The 24,491-nt window shown below is 42.2% G+C and overlaps 1 protein-coding gene across 7 annotated transcripts in view; it reads left to right on the top strand.

The window, feature by feature from the left end:
• ENPP2 (ectonucleotide pyrophosphatase/phosphodiesterase 2) overlaps positions 1–24,491 on the top strand; it is a 131,511-nt gene that overhangs the window by 60,208 nt on the left and 46,812 nt on the right. For all 7 annotated transcript variants that reach the window (XM_065903044.1, XM_065903049.1, XM_065903047.1 and 4 more), the window contains exons 5-11: positions 1,995–2,055; positions 4,387–4,484; positions 4,696–4,775; positions 5,542–5,661; positions 14,241–14,296; positions 19,309–19,374; positions 20,332–20,404. In XM_065903044.1, coding sequence (XP_065759116.1) covers positions 1,995–2,055; positions 4,387–4,484; positions 4,696–4,775; positions 5,542–5,661; positions 14,241–14,296; positions 19,309–19,374; positions 20,332–20,404 — 554 coding nt within the window. The remainder of the gene's footprint in view (positions 1–1,994; positions 2,056–4,386; positions 4,485–4,695; positions 4,776–5,541; positions 5,662–14,240; positions 14,297–19,308; positions 19,375–20,331; positions 20,405–24,491) is intronic.

Below are 24,491 nucleotides of genomic sequence, written 5' to 3' on the forward strand. Positions count from 1 at the left end.
TTCGCCCCTCGGGCTCCGGAGGGTGAGCCTCAGAGCTCTTCCGTCTGCAGCTGGGGGCTGCACCGGCTGTCAGCGGTGAGCCTCGGCGCCAGCACCAGCCTCGGGTGGGAGTGTGAGCATGCTAAGTCCCTCAGTTGTGTCCAGCTCTGCGACCCTCTGGACTGTAGCCCCCAGGCGCCTCCGTCCATGGGATTCTCCAGGCAGGCATCGTGGCGTGGGTGGCATGCCCTGCTCCAGGGCATCTTCCCCACCCAGGGATCAGCGCTCCGTCTATCACGCCTCCTGCGTTGGCAGCGGGCTCTTCACCACCCTAGCCGCCAGGAGAGCCCCGGGGTGGGAGCGCTGCTGCTGAAGGGGAGGGGGCCTGAACCGCAGCTCTCATTACGCCCCCGAGCCGTGTGTGTGCACGCTGACTTGGTGAGGTGGACTGTCGAATGTGATGGTTTTATTCCGATGGTAAATACTCGTCAGTGGACTGCCAAATGTATAAAAGATTCCGTTTCAGTCTTTAAGGAGTTTGTCACCCTGGCAACCGCTTAGCCAAGTTAATGAAAGGATCCCAGGACCTTTGTATAAAGTTTGCAGGTCACTTTTCAGTGTTTAAATGAAGACCTTTTCCTAGCTGTGACATGGAACATTTATGTAGAGTTTCCGTTCAAATATTTTAGGGGAAGAGCAGATCAGTCCTGAAATATGTGTGGCAACACATCCTACCTGAATGCTGAGCTTGAAAATTTCTCCTACCCAAATAATTGTTGTAGCTATTGATAAAACACAAAATTGGTTGAGAATTTTCTTTTCTTTTCCCTTTTATTTCCCTGGTAAATCTACCAATAATCCACAAAGGCTATTAGAAGAGAAAATAAAGTTCTAGGTATCATTGGTCATTGAATTTTGAAACACCGGCTTTTGCTGGTTTAAAATTCTAGTTGTGGGACTTGCCTGTGGCTCGTGCGTGGGCCCTGGGTTATCGCATGTGTCGTAGAGCTGCTCCGTTTTGAGGAGCGTGGCCGTGACACAGTGGGCGTTAGCTAGATTCGTCCTGACCCGGGAGATGTCCTGCGCTCTTTACTTGGGGGCAGTTTCTCCAGAGTCTTGGTCACAAGGGTTACTTACATTTCAGATATACGCTTTTGTTTGTTAAAGCACATGCTTTTTGGTAATTTTCGTTTTCTCCAGAGTAAGCTTCGTTTTTTAATCTAAGCTCTTTTTCAGTCTCTCTTTTTTAGGGTCTTAGTGAGTGAGTGAGTTTCCAGGTGGGGTGTGATTGCTTTCAGTGCTGTGTGGGTCTCTGCGTGCGGCAGCGTGGATCAGCTGCGTGTACACGTGTCCCCTCCTCACGCCCGCCCCGCCCCGTGTCCACAAGTTCCTTGTCTTTCTCTGCATCTCTGTTCCTGCCCTCTTCTCCAGATGAAGTGACTCAGGAATGGCATAGGCTTATGCTCTCAGGTCTTGCTGGAACATAAAAATGAAAGATAGCATTGGTTTAGATTCCTTAGTGCGAGGGCTGTGCACATACCATTGGTGAAGAACCGCTCTATGGCTGTCTTCCATCTGTCATCTCCGAGGAGTCCAAACATTTTTCCCCAGCTAAAGGGAAGTTGTATCATGTTTTCTATGGCTTTGAGATGTTTGGTGGCATAGGAAAAAATGTTCCGTCTAATGACCAAACAGTTTATTTCTGGAGGGAAACAAACATAGAATTTTGTTCCCTGACGCCACTGGTGTTTTTATCTACAAGCCATTTAGACACGGACCGCTCAAGTAAACACCACTCGGGGTTATTAAATCTAGGCTCTCCCATCTCGTATGGGTGTAGTGCAGTAAAGCCAAAACAGACTCTAGACTTTATTTCCGAAGGTCTTTTTAGATGGCGTTCCATAAACAACAAGTATTTAACAGGACACAGTTCTGCAATTATACTCTTCAATGCTCCAGATGACATGACATTTATAATTCAATTCACCCAAAAGTCTACCCGTTTTTCCTTACAGGAGAATCTCATTGGGTAGATGATGACTGTGAGGAAATAAAGACCCCAGAATGTCCTGCAGGGTGAGTGCATTTTATGAATATTATGCCATTTTATATATGTGTTGATAAAATATCACAAGCTATGGATGGTTAAAAGGTTTAAAACAATGTCCTCTTACATGAGCAAATTTATGAGTACTTCTGTGTAATTTCCCATTCAGAAGCTGGAATGTACATCTTGAAGGGGGAATTTTTTTTTGAAAAATTTTCTTCTACTGGGATTTCCCTGGCAGTCCAGTGGTTAAGACCTTCAGGCACCCACCATACGGGGTGCAGATTCAATCCCTGGTCTGGGAACTAAGATCTCACATGCCAAATGGTGTAACGAGAAAAAACAAAAAATTATCTCTGTGTCTGTGGTGATAGTTACACAACTCTGTAAAAATACCCAAAATCATTGAGTTATACAAGTAAAACAAATGAATTGTATGAGATGTGAATTAGAACTCAATAAAAAATTTAAAAAATAAAAGAAATATTTAAAAAAAAATTTCTCCTATCGCCTCTGCACATATTGGAAACAATATCCTCTGTATCTCACCTCAGCTGAAGATTTTAGAAATAACAATAATAATAACACTGAAGGGGAAGAGAAACATTTCTGGCAGCCATTTGGTTTTTCTGTGTTTTTTTCCTGAAGTGCTCCTTTTGCTTTTTTTTTTGGTGGCGGCTGTGGTGGTGGGGTGGCTGGAGGGAGGACTCCAGAGCTTCTCGAAAATATTATCCAAGATGGTAACTCCTACCAGATGCTGCAGGAAGCTGGCAAACCGCCGCTGCGGTGCTTTGCTGGGGTCCAGCCAGACCTAGTGACACCCCACAGCTGAAGTGGGACCAGCATAGGCGACGTATGACGCCTTCCAGGAAACTGCCGCAAATCCACGGACCCTTAAAGTGCCTGGCAGAAAATAAGATGCTCTACAAGCGTGTTTTCATGAGTGTATGTGACTGAACGTCTTTTTGTTTTAGGTAGCACAGCCTGGGACACAAGATCCAAGAGTTTAGATATTTTTATTTTTGTCTCATTTTTAACTTTCATGAGCTACTTGAACTTCTTTGGGCTATTAGAATGGGATGACAGTAGTGTCTGAATGTTTAAAATGTGTTTGGTTATTTTTGGAGGAGAAAGCAGTCCAAGTGGTAAAATCATTAAATGATAATAGTGATGATAGTAATGAACTCATAGAATTATTCTAAGTGCTTAGTATGTGACTCATTTTAAATATGGGCTTCCCACATGACTCAGTAGTAAAGTATCTGCCTGCCGTGCAGAAGACACAGGAGACGAGGATTTAACTCCTGGGTTGGGAAGATCCCCTGGAGAAAACCCACTACAGTGTTTTTGCCTGGAGAACCCGATGGACAGAGGAGCCTGGTGGGCTCTGGTCCATGGGGTTGCAAGAGTCAGACTCATTTGTTATGTGGCTTCAAATAAATGCAAGCTTGTTTGAGGAATAGTCTGCAAACCATTAGAAACAGTTTTCCACAAAGTTTAGCATTCTCAGATTTGATCGAACAACTGGAACTTAGACTATAACAAAGAGCCTAGTTCATCAGTCCTGCCCTAGCTAGATGGATAGTCTAGTTCTTTATTGATTAAGTTTTAGAGATCTTCAACAGTTTTAATTATTTTCACAATCATTTTGTAATTAAACAGAATTTTTGGTGTTTAGTCTAGTGATAAGATTGCTACTGTTTATTAATTTCATTTTCCTTCCTCCCTTCCTTCTGTATTTGGTAAATTATTGAAGCCCTACAATAGGTCCATAAAACAGAAAGATGAATAAGACACCAACTATGCTTTGAAACTAATGAAGAAGATAAACATGTTAATATAGCATTATAATATAATGTAATATGTTAAAATATAATATGCATTTATGAATTCAATATGTATTTATTATATAATTAATATATAAAGTGATATATATTAATATGAAAGAGGTATTAATTATTATCTTAAAGGAATTCTGAAGCATCAACCATTGCTATGAAAGAGGAGATCTTGAGCTGGATTTTAAAGAATGAATAGTTTTTCAGGTAGCAAATGGGAGAATTCATACCCCAGGCAAATCCATATAATAGCTTTTTACAATGTGAAAAACCTTGTTTGCAATGCCAGAGGCAGCCATGGAGAGAGCACATTGAGGGAAGCCTGGAGTCCAGCTCCTTCCCTGGTCATTTCACTCTGCACTGAAGTTGCCACAAATGTCATGTGGCTGAAAGCCCAGGCTTGTACAGATACCCTCGCTGAAGTTTTGCGTTAGAAATTCTCGGCTCCAGCTGCTAAGAAGGGTAAGCATGGTGCAACTCTGTGACGTTATTTGTCTGAAGTTTACCGTGTCACCGTTTAAGGTTTGTTCGCCCTCCGCTGATCATCTTCTCTGTGGATGGATTCCGCGCATCATACATGAAGAAAGGCAGCAAGGTCATGCCTAACATTGAAAAGCTGAGTAAGTCATTCTTGTGCCGCGTTCCTATCTGTGATCGGCGACCCACCCGGTAACCCTTAGCTGTCGGTTCTGAGATGTGTGGGCACACGGCCTTCCCATTTGAAATTCAAGAGTGAAGCGGGCCCCTGTCTTCGCTCGCTCGTAGAATGGGTCTCCCTGGGGCGTGTTTCCTGTTGTTTTTCTGGCTCTAATACCTGAATTCTGTCTCCAGGGTCTTGTGGCACTCACTCCCCCTACATGAGGCCTGTGTACCCAACAAAAACTTTCCCTAACTTATACACTTTGGCCACTGTAAGTATTCTTTCAAATGGTATAGATTCAAAGGGCTGATTTCATCCTGAAATGACTTACAGGGAAATTTTAACAACATGTTCCTTAGTGTTAGGAGAAAATCTTTCTGTTTTTCATCTTACCTTTATCAATTGTCATAGTAAATGCCCTTTACAACTTTGTCAGTGACTGAACTTCATTGCAACTTTAAAACCATTTTTTTCCCCAGATGCAATTCTGTCTGAATATATTCATCCAACCTCTCAGATACCACAGGATCTATTCTTTAGTTTCTGAGTTTTCAAATAAAAGCATTGACTTTGGAGCTGCTATGTTTTAATTTTCAGATGCTCATAAATTCTACCTCGGTTTCTTCTTTAAAAAATATGATTTATTTATTTTGTTTATTTCTTTTTGCCTTGGAGTAGAAATAGAACCGAGGAAAAAGGAATAGTGTATTTAGAAATAGAAGCTTCTTTGGAGACACATAAGTAGATTTCAATCTATAGGTTAATTTATTGTAATAAAAATTGTAGTCATCTTATTAAATTGTAACAGTTAAAAAAAACTTCAATGTTTAATTTCTTAAAATCATGTCAAGTTTCACAATGGCTTACAGCTAGTGTATAGATAATAGTCATGTTTCCTCTGACAGACATGTAAAAGTTATATATATCATATAAAATTGGAAATTACATTTTGTTATAAAACCTTCTATGATAAAATTTATGATAGAACTATTATTACATGTGGATTATTTTGACAATAAATTTGCTTTTCCACAAAGGGGCTGTATCCAGAATCACATGGAATTGTTGGCAATTCCATGTATGATCCTGTATTTGATGCACATTTCAATCTTCGAGGGCGAGAGAAATTTAACCATAGGTGGTGGGGAGGTCAACCGGTGAGTTTTGCATTTGTGTGTGTTTTTCTGTGCATTGAAACTCTTCATTTCCAAGTTTGTTACCTGTGAGAAAGATGCATTTAATTTCTTCATACTTGGCAATGTTTCTGTGTTGTGGTATTGTGTATATGTGTGTGTGTGTGTGTGTGTACACAATATGTGTGCATGTAACATGTATATCCATCTTGTTGTTAACTGTGTCCTACTCTTTGCGACCCCATGGACTGTAGCCCAGCAGGCTCCGCGTGGGGCCTCGGGGGAGCCCTGGGCAGGCCCGAGGCTGGGAGGGCCTCGGGGGAGCCCTGGGCAGGCCCGAGGCTGGGAGGCTTTTGTGCCGTCTGCCGTGGCAGGAAGAGTGGGCAGGGTCCACACACATCTACGAGTCCACCATCCCGAAATGAGCTCCCCCCTGGTGATGTCTGCTGCAGTCTAAGGGCTAAATGGAGAATGTAAAATAAGAAAAAAAAATATTGTCTTTGAGTAAAAGTCATCTATGGTAAAATATGCATTCAGTTCAGTCGCTCAGTCATGTCCGACTCTTTGCAACCCATGAACCACAGCACGCCAGGCCTCCCTGCTCATCACCAACTCCCGGAGTTTACTCAAACTCATGTCCATCGAGTCAGTGATGCCATCCAACCATCTCATCCTCTGTCGTCCCCTTCTTCTCCTGCCTTCAATCTTTCCCAGCATCGGGGTCTTTTCAAATGAGTCAGCTCTTCGCATGAGGTGGCCGAAGTATTGGAATTTTAGCTTCAACATCAGTCCTTCCAATGAACACCCAGGACTGATCTTTAATATTGCATAATAAACCAGTGTGCAAGGTTAAATAGGGTTTTTATTTTTAAAAAGTGTCGGAAGGCTTCTTGTACGTCGGTAATAGCATTTCTTTCCTGTAGGGGTTCTGATTCTGCTGTCCTTATTCAGGCTGGACTCCCAGGAGTCTATGATGCACTGTATTATAAACAAAGTGAAATCTGTTTCCAGGGTGGATTTCTCAAACCAAGTTTATGATAGAGGACTATTTTAGGTATAAATAAAATGACTGAAGTTAGAGTTCTGTCAAGCTGTGGCTAGTTGTTTTTTTATATTAATTCTGTCGTGGAAGCAAACTTGGCTTGAAGAACCACAAAGGATATAGAGATGAATAATCATTTTATCAGATTGGATCAACTCCCATCCAGTGTGGACTTTAGGCTTCCTCTGGGTCGGTGTGACTCAGAAGATGAGACCAAGTGTTCATTAGCTTCTGCAGGAGCAGAGGGAAAGCTGTGAACCTGCTCCATGAAGTGAAGTCTCTGTTTTAACTCTGTTCCCTTGTTTCCTCACTTGCTCTCTAAGTCGACACATTTCACGAAGTTTAGTGATTCCCTAGTGCCAGACTGGGATTTGCAGTGAAACCGATTTGTGTTTCTGTCTGTCTTCTTGAACAAGAGGCCACCAAAAGCATTCCAAGGAGCACAATGGATATAACTTGAAAACATGTTTTATTAAAATCTGGCATGTAAGAAGACTATATGGACAGGAACTATAAGAAACTATAGTATAAGAAACCGAAAATACTATAAGAAAATAGGAGCCTTAATAAATACTGCAAAGCATTTATACCATCCTCTCTAAGGCTTATATATTTCATGAACTCACCAGTGAAAAAATTGGAGTAGAGAAAACATTTATGAAAATCTTAGGCAGTTAAATCAAACTCAACTTATTTTATCTGAGTGATTGAACCATGGAAGGCACTTGGCAAATAACGTGTGCGTCAGGTTACATGGGAGTAAGAGCTGCTCTATTCCCAGCGCCAGGAGGCACTTGCAGTGTCCATCTGGAAATGTGAATCACACCACGAGACTTTCAAAACAGTTTCTACATTTTAATTTCATTACTAAAACCCTGATACAGAGACTTCCGCCAAGGTGGGTCTGCTTTTCGTTTGCTAATCTTCAGAACGCACCATTAAAAGTTGCCACTCGCTGTAAGCCCCGTATTCCTCCTCCATGTATTATAATGGGATTCCTTTTATATTGTTGTTTTGAAGCTGTTTACTTTTTTGTCATGACAAAAGTATGTTCCATAGTCTTAACGGAGGGCCGTAAGTGCATTTGTTTCTTTGAGAAAGCTCTCTGCTCTCATCCTGCTGTTTCTAACACTGAGATGTCTTGGTGGGGGAAAATTCCCTGTTCGGTTTAAAGCTGGAGTCAGCGAGGCAGAGTCACTGAGACTCCAAGGGGCCCCCTCATGTGGAGACTTGAGAGATGAGGTCGGCCCCCATCATGGTGCAGCTTCTCTGAAGCCAGAGTTTCTGGAGGGAAGCACTTCTAAGGCGAGAGGACGCGTTCTTCTTTTTTCAACTTAAAAGAATTTTTCAAGGGAAAACAAGATTCCGTAAACCCTAAAGTGCTTTACAGTGCTCACAGGTTCGCACACGTGACTCCATGTAATCCCGTAATCCCTCTTTTTCTCCGTTTTTCCACCGTTACAGTGCCCCTCCCCCTCCCTCTCCTTAGTGGTGTCCAAGCTCTGGTTTCTCCTTTATATCTGTGAATCTGCTTCTTGCTTGTTTTATTTGCTAGTTCGTCATGTTCTCATTACTCCTCAAGTTGCTGGGCCTACAGTGGTTTCTGGCTAGTTTTGGTAACGCAGTAAGTTGGTCCTGAGACCATCCTCGTGAATTACTGTAGCATAATGATGTTTCTCTGGAGGCTCAGACAGTAAAGAATCTGCCTGCAGTGTAGGAGATGCGGATTGCGTCCCTGGGCCGGGAAGATCCCCCGAAGACGGTCACAGCTACCCACTCCAGTACCCTTGCCTGGGGAACGCCATGGACAGAGGGGCCTAGCGGGCTGCAGTCCACGGGGTCACAGAGAGTTGGACATGACAGCAACTAACACTTCCACTTTTTTTCAAGAATGCAAGATAGATGGCAAGTTCAAGAAAGAGACAGCAAAGAAAAGAATGACGTTAGAGTAGTCATGAACTCCCAAGCCAAAGGGATGGCCTTGATGGCGCTAGTCTTGGCTTACCGCTCTCTTTTATTATGTTGCTAACAGGTGACTTTTTTCCCAGGAAAGCTACCTTTTCTTTATTCTGTTGCTCCTTTTCCATCTGTGCTATAAACCTGTGTTCTCTTTGTGCTGTATCATGGTGTACTTAGAGCAGACCCTGCTCCCCAAGCCCTTGCCTACGATGCTCGTCTCTCTCTTAAATTTCATTTGAAATATCCATTCCCAAGAAGCTTCCACTAGGCTTTCTCAGCTCTTAATAAGCTCAGGGACCCTGTTTTGGGTTTTTGTATTGTTTCTATCATGATTATGACAACATCATTTGAAATTACTCAGATATTTGCTTTAGTCTATGGAGCCCAGGAGGGCAGAGACTTGGTCATTTCTCTCTATTCTCAGGACCCAACCCGCTGCCTGACTCACCTAGGCATCCTGTTTACCAGGCCTGAGCTTCTCTGCACCTCCGTCTCAGGCGTCTATACTTCTTCCTGAATGTCATCACTCACTTCCTCTGGCGCTCATCCCCTGGGGAGTGCCGCGCTGGCTCACGATCTCTGCCGCGGCATCCCCAGCCCTCACATCTTTAGTCTGTTCTGACTCTGTTTTTAAAACTTAATTTGTTTTGGCTGCACGGGGTCTTCTTGCTGCGTCCGGCTTTCTCTCGCTGTCAGCCGTGGGGACGCTTCTGGGCGGCGCCCGCCTTCCCCTCGTGGTGGCCTCTCTCTTGCAGAGCGAGCCTCTCGGGCTCAGTAGTTGCGGCGCACGGGCTTAGCTGCCCCTGGGCACGTGGAATCCTCCTGGACTGGGGGTCGAACCTGTGTCTCCTGCGTTGGCAGGGGGATGCTGCTTCACCCGGCCAGCAGGGAGGCCCTGTTCTGAGACTTGAGTCTCAGTGACTGATTTCCTCCCGCTGACACTAGGGCCCTGCCGTTCCTCTGGTCTCAGAATTCCATTTCTTCTACTTCTGTGCTTTGGGATGCAAAAGAATCGTTTCCCTGCAGAGAACTACTAGGAAGACTACAATAGTAGTTCGTAGTTTTCAAAAATTTTTTTTTTGCTTATTTTCCTTTTGAAAACACCTTCCCTTCTTCCACAGCTGCATATTCTACTGAATTTGAGAAAGTGTTAGATTTTGCATTTTAAATGCTCCTGGTCCCAGCGGGAAAGTTTTTTTTTTTTTTTTTTTTTTCCAATTCTGATAACATATCAAGAAGGTACAATATTTATATTCCCATTTATTCCCTTTTCAAAACGTAGCCTCTAGGACACAGATGTTGAAAACTGTGCCTCTAGATAAAGCAAAGTAAAGGAAGAAATACTTGGATTAAAGGTCAGAAGGCCAAACTGGGTGTCTTCTTAGCTAATTTTTTTCAAGCTGTGTAGTTTGACTCATCTCTGAGGAAATGTATATTACTTTCAGATTCCCAGTGGGAAATGAAAAATTATGATTTCCACTTCTCTGAATTAGTGAGAAACTAGCTTTATGATGTCTGTTTCGTGACTCTCCCCCACTTTTACAGCTCAGGAGGCTCCTTTTCACGTATCTTCCTTTGGACCAACATTTTACTGCACTGTTTTTCCTCTGCAATTACTAGATTTAACTTCAGGGCTCTGAAATATAATATATACGTATAACTTGCAAAGGAACTTTTATAGCTGCTGATGATCTGATTTAACTTCAGAAACCTTATGCATTCAGTCTCATACTGTTTGCCAGATCTTTCACAGGCCAGCTTCATTACTGCTAGGATTCTTTCCTTTGAGATTTAAAAAACTTTTTTTCTAAATTTCAAGTATTCTCTCTTATTTGTTCACTTTTTGCACTTTTCTGGTCAGGCTCCCAATTTTCTTTTAGAAAATATGGCCAACATGACTTTTACCAGGAGCAGGGAGAAATCACTTCTCTTGAAAGAAATGAAGAAAGAAAGAAAAAATTTTACCTTTAATTTGTCTTCATAGTTCACATTGTCATTGTTTTTTTTTTTTTTTTTTTAACAATTGGTTAATTTTTTTTCTCTAATTACCGAGATGTTGTCACTGCAAAAATTTTAAGTACAGAAAAGTATACAGAACCAACAATCCTGATTTTGCCACCAGGATAATTTTAACACACATCTGTCATCCCTCCCAGTTCCCGTTCCTTATACCATTGCGAAGACGCCTTTGGTGATCTTTCCCCCGAGGGTTAGGAAGCTAAAAGTTACTCATAGGGCCTTCTGTTGCTCAGATAATACCAACCTCAGCATGTATCCCACAAGATAGCTTCTGAAAGTGTAGGGTCATCTCTTGACAAAACTGTATTTTAAAAAAAAATTCCATTAGAAAACCCCAGATTTATCTTACACTTCATGTCTACCAAATATTGCTTAATACAACTTCCTTGGAAATAAGGCACCAGATTTTTTAGGAAGTTGCTTGACTATGATGCATTAAACTTATGTCTCTGAAATGAAAATAAGTATGCAAAAAGATCACCTATTATAAGAAAAAGACTTCCCAGATAGTGCTCGTGGTAAAGAATCCGCCTGCCAATGTAGGAAAGACAAGAGATGTGGGTTCGGTCCCTGGGCCAGGAAGATCCCCTGGAGCAATGCACAGCACCGCACTCCAGTCTTCCTGCCTGGAGAGTCCCACGGACAGAGGAGCCTGGCGGCTGCAGTCCATGGGGCCACAGAGTCGGACATGACTGAGCGCAATATCAGAAACGGACCTGTCTGGAATCTGAGGTGGTTCTGAGGCGCCTGCAGATGTCCAGCACTCAGTTTGAGTTCATCTTCTTGCTCGTGGAGGCGCTGGCACGAGGATGAATGATGAATGAGTGAATGAGGACCCACTTGAGTCCTCACTGGCCTGGGGATAAGCTGGAGTCGACCTGTAGAGTGGAAGATGCGTGCGTGCGTGCTAAGTCGCTTCAGTTGTGTTCGACGGGGACTTTGGACCAACCCCCTGGGTGGTGTTCAGCGCGGTCTGAGGTCCTGACCTCTCTGGTCCATCCCTGCGGGACGAGGATGACCCTTCTTTCTTGCTGACGTTGCCTGCCGGCAGCTTGGGCCTCCAGGAGTCTGAGAGCGTGTCTGCCCCTACCTGCCCCTCGCTTGCCAGCTGCGGCTGCTCTGCTGTGGGAGCTGGGGGTCTGCGGTGCTCCCCCAGGGCCTGGGAGTCCTCACGTGATTCTCCTCGGCCAGGCGTTCCTGGCCTTCCTGAAACTGTGGCCAGACTTCTGCATGCCCCACACCTCCAAATTGCCCCTTTCCCCCCAAAACAAAAGTTTTAACTGGAGTAAATAAAACACCGTCAAAATGTGGAGATGTTGAAACCAGAAAGGAGGGGGATCGCAATTACTGGACCGTTTTTGTTTGGGGTCTTGTGAAAAGCCAAGCCACACTTCTTTTTCCTGTTTGCCTCCTCAAGCGAAGGGGTTTCTTCTCCCAGACTTCTGTCCAGTGGGATACAGGCTGTCCTAAGTTGTTTTCAGTGACCTGAAATAACTCAATTATATTCATATCCATTCTTGTGTAATAATTAAGATGAAAATTGATCCAGGGTTTACCAAATGTTTGTAAGGACTTTACACATGTTAATTCATTACAGCTTAGAACAATCCCATGTGCTAGGTAATATTATCTACACTTTAAAGAAATGTAGAGGCCTTAGCTTCCTGGAGGATCACATGGCTGGTAAGTGACAGAGGCAAAGCATAAAATCCAAGTAACTAGTCCCCACGGTCAGGGTCTTAACTGCCATAGCTTCTGTCCCCCACAGCATGAGCTGGAAAGCATAAGTACACATACATACATAGATATATATTGTGCACACGTGTGTGCTGAGTCACTCAGTCGTGTCCGACTCTTCGCAACCCTGTGGACGGTAACCTGCCAGGCTCCTCTGCCCACGGCATTCTCCAGGCAAGAACGCTGGAGTGGGTTGCCATGCCCTCCTCTCCAGGGGATCTTCCTGATGCAGAGATCGAACCCATGTCTCTGTGTCCCCTGCATCGGCAGACGGGTTCTTTACCACTGTGCCCCCTGGGAAGCCCGGGTGCTATGTATGTGTGTACATATTTGTATATATTATATATATACACGCTATCTATCTACATATTGTACGTATTATATATACACTCTACATATTCGTATGTATTATATATACACTCTATCTATCTACATATTGTACATATTATGTATACACTCTATCTACATATTCGTATGTATTATATATACACTCTATCTATCTACATATTGTACATATTATATATACACTCTGTCTATCTACATATTGTACGTATTATATATACACTCTGTCTATCTACATATTGTACGTATTATATATACACTCTATCTACATATTGTATGTATTATATATACACTCTATCTATATATTCGTATGTATTATATATACACTCTATCTATCTACATATTGTACATATTATATATACACTCTGTCTATCTACATATTGTACGTATTATATATACACTCTGTCTATCTACATATTGTATGTATTATATATATACTCTATCTACATATTGTATGTATTATATATACACTCTATCTACATATTCGTATGTATTATATATACACTCTATCTATCTACATATTGTACATATTATATATACACTCTGTCTATCTACATATTGTACGTATTATATATACACTCTGTCTATCTACATATTGTATGTATTATATATATACTCTATCTACATATTGTATGTATTATATATACACTCTATCTATCTACATATTGTACATATTATATATACGCTCTATCTACATATTTGTATGTATTATATGTACTCTGTCTATCTACATGTTTGTATGTGTTATATACACTCTATCTATGTACCTACATATTTTTGGCCACACCATGGAGTATGTGGGATCTTAGTTCCCAGACCAGGGATCAAACCCACGCCCCCTGCTGTGGAATTGCAGAATCTTTACCACTGGACCACCAGGGAAGTCCCTGAAAAGAATATTTTAGAAGACTTAATGACATGCTTGGGTCACCTAACTTACCCTAGGAACTCACTCCTAAAATTCCATTTACTAAAAGGCTAAGTAAAAGGTGCAAGCAGAAATCCAGGATAAAAAATAATCTTCCTCCTCAGCCCCGTTTCATTCACCTCTTCGAGTATAAAATAAGGCAAAGCTGGGTTCCGCGATCTGGGCATCTGTGTGCCAAACTGGGGTTCTCTCTAGGCTTTCAACAGTCGAGGAAACATACGGTCACTTGAGGTCCTTTGATGAGCAGAATTCTGCCGTAAAAGTGAAATGTTCAAAACGATGATCAGAAGGGACAGGTACAGAAGAGACTCTTGAGATGAAATAAGGGTTGCTTTTTTTAAAGCCACTATAATCATAGCAGAGCTTGAAAGCTTTTGCAGAGAATGTATTGAATAACATTTATGGAAAGAATAATTCTGACTTCCAGATGTGAAAAAAAAAAGTTGCAAATATTGGGAGATTTATGGTAGGGTATGGGTAAAGTTTAAGATGTCTGAGCTAATATATTTTAAAACCTTTTTCTTCTTTGACCGAAAGTCAAAACATGTTCTAAGCCTCTTGTATTTTCCTCATTAGCTATGGATTACAGCCACGAAGCAAGGCGTGAACGCTGGGACGTTCTTCTGGCCTGTGTAAGTTACCTCTGTTTTCTCACTGTTTGTAAAATTACAGCTATGATTTAGTTTAGACACATTCATTCAACTCGATTTCATCTACATGTAAATGTTAGTACTTTCTGACTCAAGATAACCCTCCAGGTGTTTTGGGGGGGATCCTCTCTCTCTTTTTCCATCTCGATTCTCTTTCCCTCCCCCATCTCTCTCTCTCTCTCCCCCCATCTTTTCTTAATGGAATGGAAGGAAGATTCTTCTCTTCTACGTCTAGTCATCCTTTAGAGTCTTCTGTTCCTGTTTGTAGATTTTTGGTAACTTGGCACCTAGGGAATGTATATTTCTCAAACTATTTATCGCTGTGATTTGAGTTATCATTTTCTATAAATGTATTACAACATTCTATATTTATTTTGGTTCACAGCTTTGAAAATCAAATGTGTTGTTGCACAGCTGATGTAGTAGTCCAGAATCTGGAAACTTCAGACAGGAGACCAAGAGGAAGTCTCTGTTCCCCTCATTTTCCTACTGAGCTCCAGGGTTTCCTCAATAAGAGAAAAGAAACTGCTTCTCTTCCCCACAGAGGTGATGGGGCGGATTAGTAGTTAATGTTCATGAAACAGTCTTAAGATGAAACTTACCTAATAAAAGTGTCAACATGTTGATTATGTTTGAGGTTCCTTAGTGAGAGAAAGAATCTGTTTCAACTTTCATGGGAATTTTGTTCCCACTGAGACGTTCTTTCCATCTTGTTTTTTTTTTAAACCACCTAAAGCTGTTTCCATATTTGCCTCTTATGCCGTAACAAAAATCTGACTATTCTGTAATAGTAGAGTGCTGAGAGCAATCACAGGTACAGATTAATCCAGAATGGTACCATCTATATTCTCAAAATTCAGGAAGAAAGGTAGCTTTTTCAGACTTGAAGTGCTAAACTGAAATTGGGTTTGGTGATTTGAAGCTCAGACAGACAGTGTCCCTGAAGCATCTCCCACTCCCCTCTTTAAAAAGAGATCTTCTTGGCTGAGAAAATGTGCATGTTAGACATGTTGATTTACCAGCTTAATGTTATGCATAATATTTTTTAACCCTTGGCTGTCATTGATGCTTTTAGAAGTGATTTCTTCTTCTCCACAACATACTTGGCTGGCAGAACGGAGCGGCACCAACAGTATAATTAATACTTAGTCCTCACCCTTACCCCCCGAAACTGCTGAGAGCTTCATTGAAAAGGCTTAGTGTTCTGGTTCTGAATGGTGACTTTCTCCACCCATTTCAGACCTTACAAGAAGGTAGCTTTTGTGTGCTCCAAAGACATCTGTAGTTTTGCTTTGCTTCTCAGACTATTCTTCCTTTATCTCTGTATCCTGGAAGTGACTTGGATTCATTTTCTTTCTTTCTTTAAAAAAAAAAAAAAAGTGTCTTTAGAACTTAAAAAAAAAGGTCACACTTTCAGATATTTACTGGAATACATGTCAAGGAAATCTACATATCATCCATACTGAAAATTTTCAAATTTAAGCAGATTCAAACCATAGACTTGGACTTTGAAAGTCATCTTTTTAACCTGGCTCCATTCTGCAACCTAGAATTAGCCTTGCTTTTCAAATTATAGTATTTCGTTTCAGAATCATGCTCAGCTGTGTCTCCATCACCTTCTGTACTGTCGACTCACGCTCAGAGCAGTAGTTCCCTTTATGTTTGGGCGTCGGATTGATTCCAGTCCCAGCTCTGCTGCTCAGTAGGTTGCTGACCTTGGACAAATGTTTTAATCGCTTGACAAATCAATATCTTCATCTTTAAATGGGAATGATAGTGTCTTCGCCCTAGGGAGTCATGAAGATAGAATGAATTAACTTGCTTAAAGTCCTTAGTAGAGTACTTAGTACATAGAGAATAGCCAGCAAATGGTACTTGTTTTCTTATTCACATTATCTCTTTCAACAATGACCAGACAGCGGCTATCTATGTAAGACCTAAGGTAATTTGTTCCCCTTTAACACTGAATACCTCATCTAGTTCATTTTCCTTTTTTTTCCCTATTTCCTTTTCTTCTTGTAACATGTCTAATGTGCTTGGTCGCATGAGAAACCGTGTATCAACTGGTAACGGTGAAGACAACTGCATGAATCCCTTTCTGTTTGGAGTACACTCTTCCTTTGTCAGATCTGTTTGTACTGTGTCTGCATCAGATTTTAAACATTCATGACTAGGGGCCGTGTCTTTTCTAGTCTCTGAGGCTTTTTCATAAAGGCAGTCTTAGATCTACAGGGAAACTCGGAGACCACTCTGTGTGACTCCTCATGTTTGTGATCAGCACGCCAAGGCTTAGGCAGGTAAAGTGTTGTGGCTAAGGTTATGGTTTCACTGGATGCTCAGGACCCCACGTGCTCATCTCACGCTCTTACCACGCGCATGCCCTCACCCAGAAAATGATGATCACCTGCTTCTCTCTCCAAGCAGAGGATGGCAACTCTTCCGTATTGGGTTTTTTTTTTTTGGTAGGAGCGTCTTGTATCTTTATTTATATTCACGCAAATGCCTTGAATGTAATATGCTTTTAACAGATATTTCATGAGTGAGCGTATCATTTCTGTGGGCCCGTGAATCCAGAGCTCCTCTGATGGCTCAGATGGTAAGGAATCTGCCTGCAGTGCAGGAGACCTGGGTTCAATCCCTGGGTCGGGAAGATCCCCTGGAGAAGGGAATGGCAGCCCACTCCAGTGTTCTTGCCTGGAGAGTCTATGGACAGAGGAGCCTGGTGGGCTGCAGTCCACGGGGTCGCACAGAGTCGGACACGACTGAGCGACTGACACACACACGAATCCAGTCCGTAACGATAGAAGCCCACATTTTTCAATGTGCCAGACACACCTCTGAGTGCTTTAATCCTTACAACCACCTTGTAAGACAGCTCATTTTATAGAGCAACAGCAGGTTAAGTAGCTTGCCAAAGTCACATCACCAATGTAAACCTCAGAGCTGATGTTTCTTCCCCTACTTGTCAAGTACCCTGTCTAAAGAAGGCATTTAAAGGGTGAGCAGTCTGAGTTTGAAACAAATTCTGTTAATCTGTATTTTTCTATTAGCATCAAGTGAGTCCTTCAGAATCCATCTTTGTGATTTAACACCAATTACGTAAAATAAAGCAGCTTGTAGGTAGGTAGTGAAGTGAGGCACAATGAAAAGACCACGATACTCGCTTTTCTTTTAAGTTAGGAAAGAATTCAAAATATGTAATTATTTTGTTCAGATACAGAGGATTTCTAAGGCTGAGGAATTAAATACCTCAAGCGATTAACCTGGCTTGGCTTTGCCTACTTCTAATTCAATTATAGGATATAATAAACAAGATCACGTTTATTCAGTAGCATTGGAATTTGTATAAATGAGAACTTGTTTTATGGTAAACATGATTTTGTTGGGCTGGTAGGATAGTTCTAGATAGAGAAGTGGTCAGAGAGCGGAATGGCAGACCCAGCGCCTCTCAGGGAAGGGTGGTGTTGATGGGGGCGGGAGGGGGCAGACTGGGGGAGGATGCTGAGTGGAGCTGCCAACGCTGGCGGTCTACCGTGACTCTGAAGGTCTGTCCTTCCCCCGGCTAGCCCATGCTCATGTCTACCAAAACTGAAAGCTGAAATGGCTCACCCAGTAGCCCATGATATATTTTTAATAGCTAATTTTTTAGAGTAGTTTTAAGTTCACAGTAAAACTGAACAGTGGGAGCAAAGATTTCCCATATATTGGCTTGGCCCAAAAGTTCATTCGGGTTTTTCCATAACATCTTCGGGGAAAACCTGAACAATTTTTTTGTCCAACCCAATGCCTCCATCCGCATCCCACACGGGCACAGCCCCCCCCAGCACCGACATCCCCCACCAGAGTGGTACCCTGGTCACAAATGAGGAATCTCCATGGACATATCGCTGTCACCCAGAGACCACAGTTTACATTAAGGTTCACTCTTGGCCACAATCATTTTTACTACCCATAGTTAAATTTGGGCTTCAGTTTAAATTTATTGTAAACACGCTCCAATGTCTGATCTTGGATGAGGGAGCAGAAAAGTATGTTATGCTTCTTTTTAGGAAAGAATAAGCAAAATTCCCCATAAAGACATCACTCAGCTTGCGAGCATCATAATGTAACTAAGTCAGCCCACGATACAGCGCTATCATGCTAGCCGAGGGCTCTTGAAACGAGTGCCAGACTGAGGGTAATTATATTTCAACAGAGGCATGAGACTTAAACACAAAGTCATTGTGGATGAAGATTATACCCTTTTCGTCAGTCTCATAATTATATGTGCCTATTCTTGATAGGTTTTTTATACAGCTAGAAGAGAATTTCCCGAATACCTTTCCTAACCCCTTATTTTATAGATGAGGAACTTAAAGTTTCAGATTCAACAATGTTTCTTAAGTCATATAGCTATTTGGAGATAGCATGGTGACTAATCTTGATCGTTAATGAAAATAAGAACATTTTTTAGCGCTTACTATGTGCTAAGCACTGTGCATGCCTTTTGCCCATCCTGCCTCGTTCCATCCTTACAGCTGAGCCGTGCAGTGTGTGTTACTGTCATCTTTGTTTTACTGGTGAGTAAACTGAGGCTGAGAGGTCAAAGAAGCCTGGAGGTCAAGAGAGGTCATGCTAGCCGAAGGTAGACCGGGGATACAAGTCCTGGTCCCTTGGTGGCCACAGCTAATGGCTTTACCCACTAAATAGCAAGGGTTCCGAGTCCGGGGTCCTTTTTGTCTGCAGCCAAGCCTCTGTGAGCAAGGCAGATTCTTCACTTGACTGTGAATCAGAGTTTCCAGTCTTGTCTTCTGCGGCCGAGGCTGAGCAACATGACCTGTTGCAAATAGAAACGGACATTTAAACACTAATTGGAAAAGGGATCTTTTACTTCAGTGAAGTGAAAACAGATGCGGTAAGTAGAGAGCCGCTGGCCCGGGTGCAGGGGCAGGCTCGGCCGGCTGCCGTCGGTAGCGATGCCTCCTGACCTCACGCTTGCTGGTTGCTGCCCACAGGGTGATCCCTCACGAGCGGAGGATACTGACCATCCTGCAGTGGCTGACCCTGCCGGACCACGAAAGGTACCTGCCCCCGCCCCCTCCGGCTCCCTTCCTGCGTGAGTGCGTTTCTGCCTCGGGGTGGGACTGGGTGAATACCTCGACGGGCCGTGCAGTAGGGGCACAGCCAAGGTCTGCTGCTGTTACTGGCTCTGCAGTTCTGAGCCTTAAAGGCGGCCTCCCTAAGAGGGATTGAGGGCACAGTGGATGTAGGTGACTGAGGACAGTTTACTCACGTGAACTACTCCAGCTGCTAATCCTGGTCACCACAGCAGGGCTCGAGGGAGTTCTTTCTTGGCTTTGGTAAATAAACCAGCAGCATCCCAAGAACTGGGAAAGCATGAAGACTAACTTTTGGAAAGGTTTTATTTTATCGACGTGTAGTTGGTTTACAGTGTATTAGTTTTTACTGCATAGCACAGTGACTCAGGTATGCATTTTATATGTATGTGTATATACACGCATTCTTTTTCATATTCGTTTCCATTATGGTTTATCACCGGATGTTGACTACATATAAACAGTCCTATATAAGCAGTAAGGATTGCTTATCCATTCAGTAGATAATAGCTTGCATCCGCTAATCTCAAACTCCCAATCCAGAAGACTGATTATTTTCACTTGAATGGAGTTGTTCTTTCAGGCTGCAGATTGCATGGCCCCGTGAACTCTCACTGGGTTCTATTGTCTTAGGGATCAAAGACCTGAGTTTGCATGCAGATTTTCCTCCTGAGTTTTTATTCCTGAAGGTAGTGACCGGGTAGTTGCCACAGTGGGGATGGTGCAGAGGGTGGTGGATGTGGAAATAATAGAAAACAACAGAAAAAAAAAACAAGAAAGAGACTTTTTTCATGGTAAGACTAACAATGGTTGGGTGATTAACTCAATTTGCAAGGATGTTTTGGTAATGTGTAGGGATAAGTGATATTCTTTGTTGTGTGTGGTTTGGGGGAGATTCTGAACCTTCCAATTTTCCCGTAGGCCTTCAGTCTATGCCTTCTATTCCGAACAGCCTGATTTCTCTGGACACAAGTATGGCCCCTTTGGCCCTGAGGTTAGTAGCTTACCTTCTGCCTGAGAGCCTGTGTCCCTGGTCCGCCTCGTCTACTGACCTGATTTCAGGATTTGCACAAAGTCTCTTGGCGTGTTGGTGTGTGTACGGTAGATACAGAGTCAAAGAACTACAAGAGTGAAGACATTTAAAAGAATCTTAAACGTACCTGTTTTTCTTACAGGAACTTCATTTCAGATTGATTTGTTATGCAAGCATATCCTAAAGTTGGTGTTCATAGGAGGGTGCTCCTATCTTCCAGCTTGGTGTTCATATAGTCCAGCCACTTGGTGTTCATAGGTTCCAGTCCCGCAGGCGTCAGTCAGAAGATGAAGCACCGGGAAGGGCTGGCCTTTGCCGTCACCGGGGTAGGAGTGGAGAAGAATCTAGAGATGCAACCTGCAATGCAAGGCCGTGCGACTGAACCTCACCCCCCTTAGAAAGGCGGTGCTGCTCAGAGAGGCTAGGTCCGCTCAGCAGCCTTCGCGGGTGCAGGTGACCTGGAAAGCATTGTAGCACTGGGCACTTTCTGTTTGATGAATCTTGGCATAGGTATACACCTGTGAGAGCATCACCAGGATCAAGACTATGAACGTATCCCTCACCCCCTAAAGTGAAACAAATTCTTAATTGCGAGAAAAACACTATGGAATGAATCTGTTTAGCAAAGCAGTGTGACACCCTGATGCAAACACTTGGGAATCGTACGTAGTAGGTCATTTTGTAAGGTAGTATGCTGGAGAACTTCAAATTCTGGAGGTGGAAAAGGCATGGTGAGATTTTATTATGTTGTTCTTTTATCAAGTGATGGAAATTTCCCCAGTACTTCAGCATAGATCATTTTAAAATATGCTGGGATTTGCGAATCTAAATCTTTTAATATTTTAAACGTTTTCCACCACTCTTTCTTCCTGGGGTGCTGAGGTCTACATCAACATAATAAAACTTGATTTTCGATGAGAAATTATTTCACAAACTCTTCGATGATGGAAAATACCTCCTGTTCTCAGATAGCCAATGGCAGCACTGTTGGCTATAATTAAGTTTCTCATGTTCAGCATAAGAATGACTAAGGAAATACAGATAAGTATGTCTTGGCTTAAGTATTTTTGATCAAAATGCAGGATGTTTAAACAAAGGCAGTAAATACTGAGAACCATAAATACTTCTGAATGCTTTAGCATCAGTTCAGTGGTGATTCCTCTAAGCTCTGGAAACTAGCGGCTATGTGAAACCATTCTTAGTTTGCCTTAAATCATTGAAGTCATGTAAGTTCAATGTTCTTTTTCCTATTCCTTTGATGTTTAACTACTGCGCATGATTATGAAACACAAATGATAAAACGAGACAAACATCTGCATACATGAAACACAGAACTTATTCTTGCCAGAGCAAGCATGGCCGTTTTATCCTTAGGATGATTTTCTTTGAGATTAATCTAAAGTGAACAAAAGGAGCCACATTTTTTTAAGACGTTAAAAAAACACACACACACACCAAGCCCTAAGCAGTTCCATGTGCCCTATTTAAAGGTTCACTTTTGCTTGGATAATACTATCCCTAAAAGACTCTGTAACAGAGGCAAACAGAGATGGGTGTAGCCATTCTTTAAAAAGCAAGAGGCTGGTACTTTGGGAGGGCTGCTCCAGTTGCTTGGCTGGTAAGTATACTTGGAAATGTAACTTCTGACTCCCAGGCCAGAAAACCATTAAGCTCTCCTGTAGTACAGGAGATAAGCAAAGTGATCCTTTAACAGCCATGTTCAAACCGCACAGAACATTTTCTTTATGTCAAAAGGTGACTTTTTAATAATACACAGAAGGTATAACTCTTATAATTTTCATTTCCTTAAAAGTTATAAGGCTTAGCAATGAATGTTCTTTATCCACAAACATCTCTGGATTTTTCATATACATAGTTAAGTTATAATTACTTACTTGAAAGTGTGTGTGTGTTTTGATCGAGAAATGAATTAAAAGTTTTTTTAAAGTACAGAGCAGCGATAAATAAAGCATAATACAGGATGCTTTAATTGGCTATAATGATGGTTCTAGGTTTAGGATTCTCATAAACATATAAATCTTTTTTTCCTGAGTATTTCTGAATTGAGAGTTAGAATGATTCTTGCTATATTCTTTTTAGTATTAATGCTTCTTATAACTGGGATATTCTCATATATCCACAGGGTAAAACTTTTATGATGAGATGTTAGAATGTACCTTCTGTTACGATAACCTGAGAACTTGATCACTTTCTTCCCTTAAGAGGAAAGGGGTATTTTCAGATTTCAACTAATTCTCATTTGGTTCTACAAATCTTATTTTTTTACTGAGAGAAACACAAAACAGTTTATACTTTTCAAACATGAAACCAAAGCCAGAAAAATCTCGTTTTGTGTGTGTGGTAGACAGAATTGGTTTATCTACCTCATAATATGTATTCCTCACTTGTCTTTATTGAGCATACAAAGACTATACTGGCTGAAAGATTATTGTTGAAATCAGTAACATGCTGTCTTTTACGTCTATTGAGAACATGCCTCGCGTCTGAAATTCAATCAGACCGATCCAATCTGGCAGCATGTCGTCTGCTCCAGTACAGCCGACGTCTGTGCTTTCTTCAGCTAACATTTGAGTATACCTTTTTCAGGATGATTCGCAAAGGTTATTAAATGAGATGACCACACGTGGGGCGTGTAGCTCCAGGCAGTGGCGTATCACTCCTGGTTTCATAGCGTAATGGTGAATGTTCTGAAAACATGCTTGCTTTTGGTTTTTGGCGTAACCTTTGACCTTCTGTGCTTCTCTCCTGACTCTTGGTTCGGCTGCTCTTCAGGCCCGGAGGCAGAGCTTTGGCTGGCTAGTTACTACCTTCAGATGGCAAAGTATTCTTCTGAAAAGCAGGGAAATTTGCCCCGTCTCCCTCCCATCCTTTTAATAACCTCAGGCTCAATCTTCTCAAGTCAGACTAAAGTATGGCTGGTCAGTGAAAACTTAGCTTCCGTCTACCTCTAACATTCGAAGAAGGAAATACGTGCCGTATAATCCCTGGATGGAAACTCATTTTGACTAAATCCCCCGCTGCTCCTCTAACCCCCTGCAATTGGAAGGGCTCGCCTCTGGAGTCTTTGGAATGTTGAGGTCTCTTGCAAATGGCCGAGTGTCTGATGGGCAGACTTGAGCGCTAGCTGAATGTGTTTGGTGACCATGAAATGGTAAACTCTCTTTTTCCTTTTGCTTCTCATCTCATGGGGAATTGGCTAAACCGGAAGCATTTAAAAACAAGCAAGCACACCAGACCAGAGTCTGGCGAGGTGCTGTGTCTGTCCATCCTCTGTGGGAGAGAGGATGGGACGGCAGCGTCTTTGCAGTGCTTGCTCTGGACACAGCAACACCGCATGGCAGACGTGTCCCGGGACACACTAACATCGCCCCTCCTCTGCCCCTTCTTGCATCTGAATGATTCTCAGAACAGTCCCCCGCAGAGAGATCAGCTAGGTGGACGGCAGGCCTTGCTGCTTTAATTCACCTTTGCACCATCCGCAAATCAGGGGCTTGTTTTTCTCCAGCATTTGGAAGTCCGAGAAGGTTATCTTTCCTCAGTTTACGTGTCAGCCTTTACCACCCAAGAGATGTTCAAAACAAGATGCATAGTACAGTCGCTACCTTCCAGACCACTACCAAGAGGGGAATTTCTAACAGAAAGAGGATAAGTAGACTCTTTCTTGATATAAATATACTAAGACAAAGAGATCATGATGACTTCTTGCATTTTATCTAATTTTATGAGAGAATTTTTTTTAAATGACAATTCTATTTATGATTATTTCTTGGCTTACAGTTCCTGTCTACCAGAAACCCAAATTATCAGTGGGAAACTCTCTCCTGATTTGTGGAAATATCGGTATATTCATGACCAAGGAGGATTGTTTGGTATTTATGTTTCATTTCATCCTTGGTTTAAATTTTTTTTCCTGATCCTGTCCAAGGAAGGTGACAGTTGCATGGATATATTTGGTGGTCTGAATAGATACCTGTCTGAATCTGAATTGAAACTACATCCATGAATCCCTTTGCACCTTGAAATGATT

Source organism: Muntiacus reevesi, chromosome 12 (genome assembly GCF_963930625.1).
Source record: "Muntiacus reevesi chromosome 12, mMunRee1.1, whole genome shotgun sequence".
In the NCBI taxonomy this organism is placed as follows: Eukaryota; Metazoa; Chordata; class Mammalia; order Artiodactyla; family Cervidae; genus Muntiacus; species Muntiacus reevesi.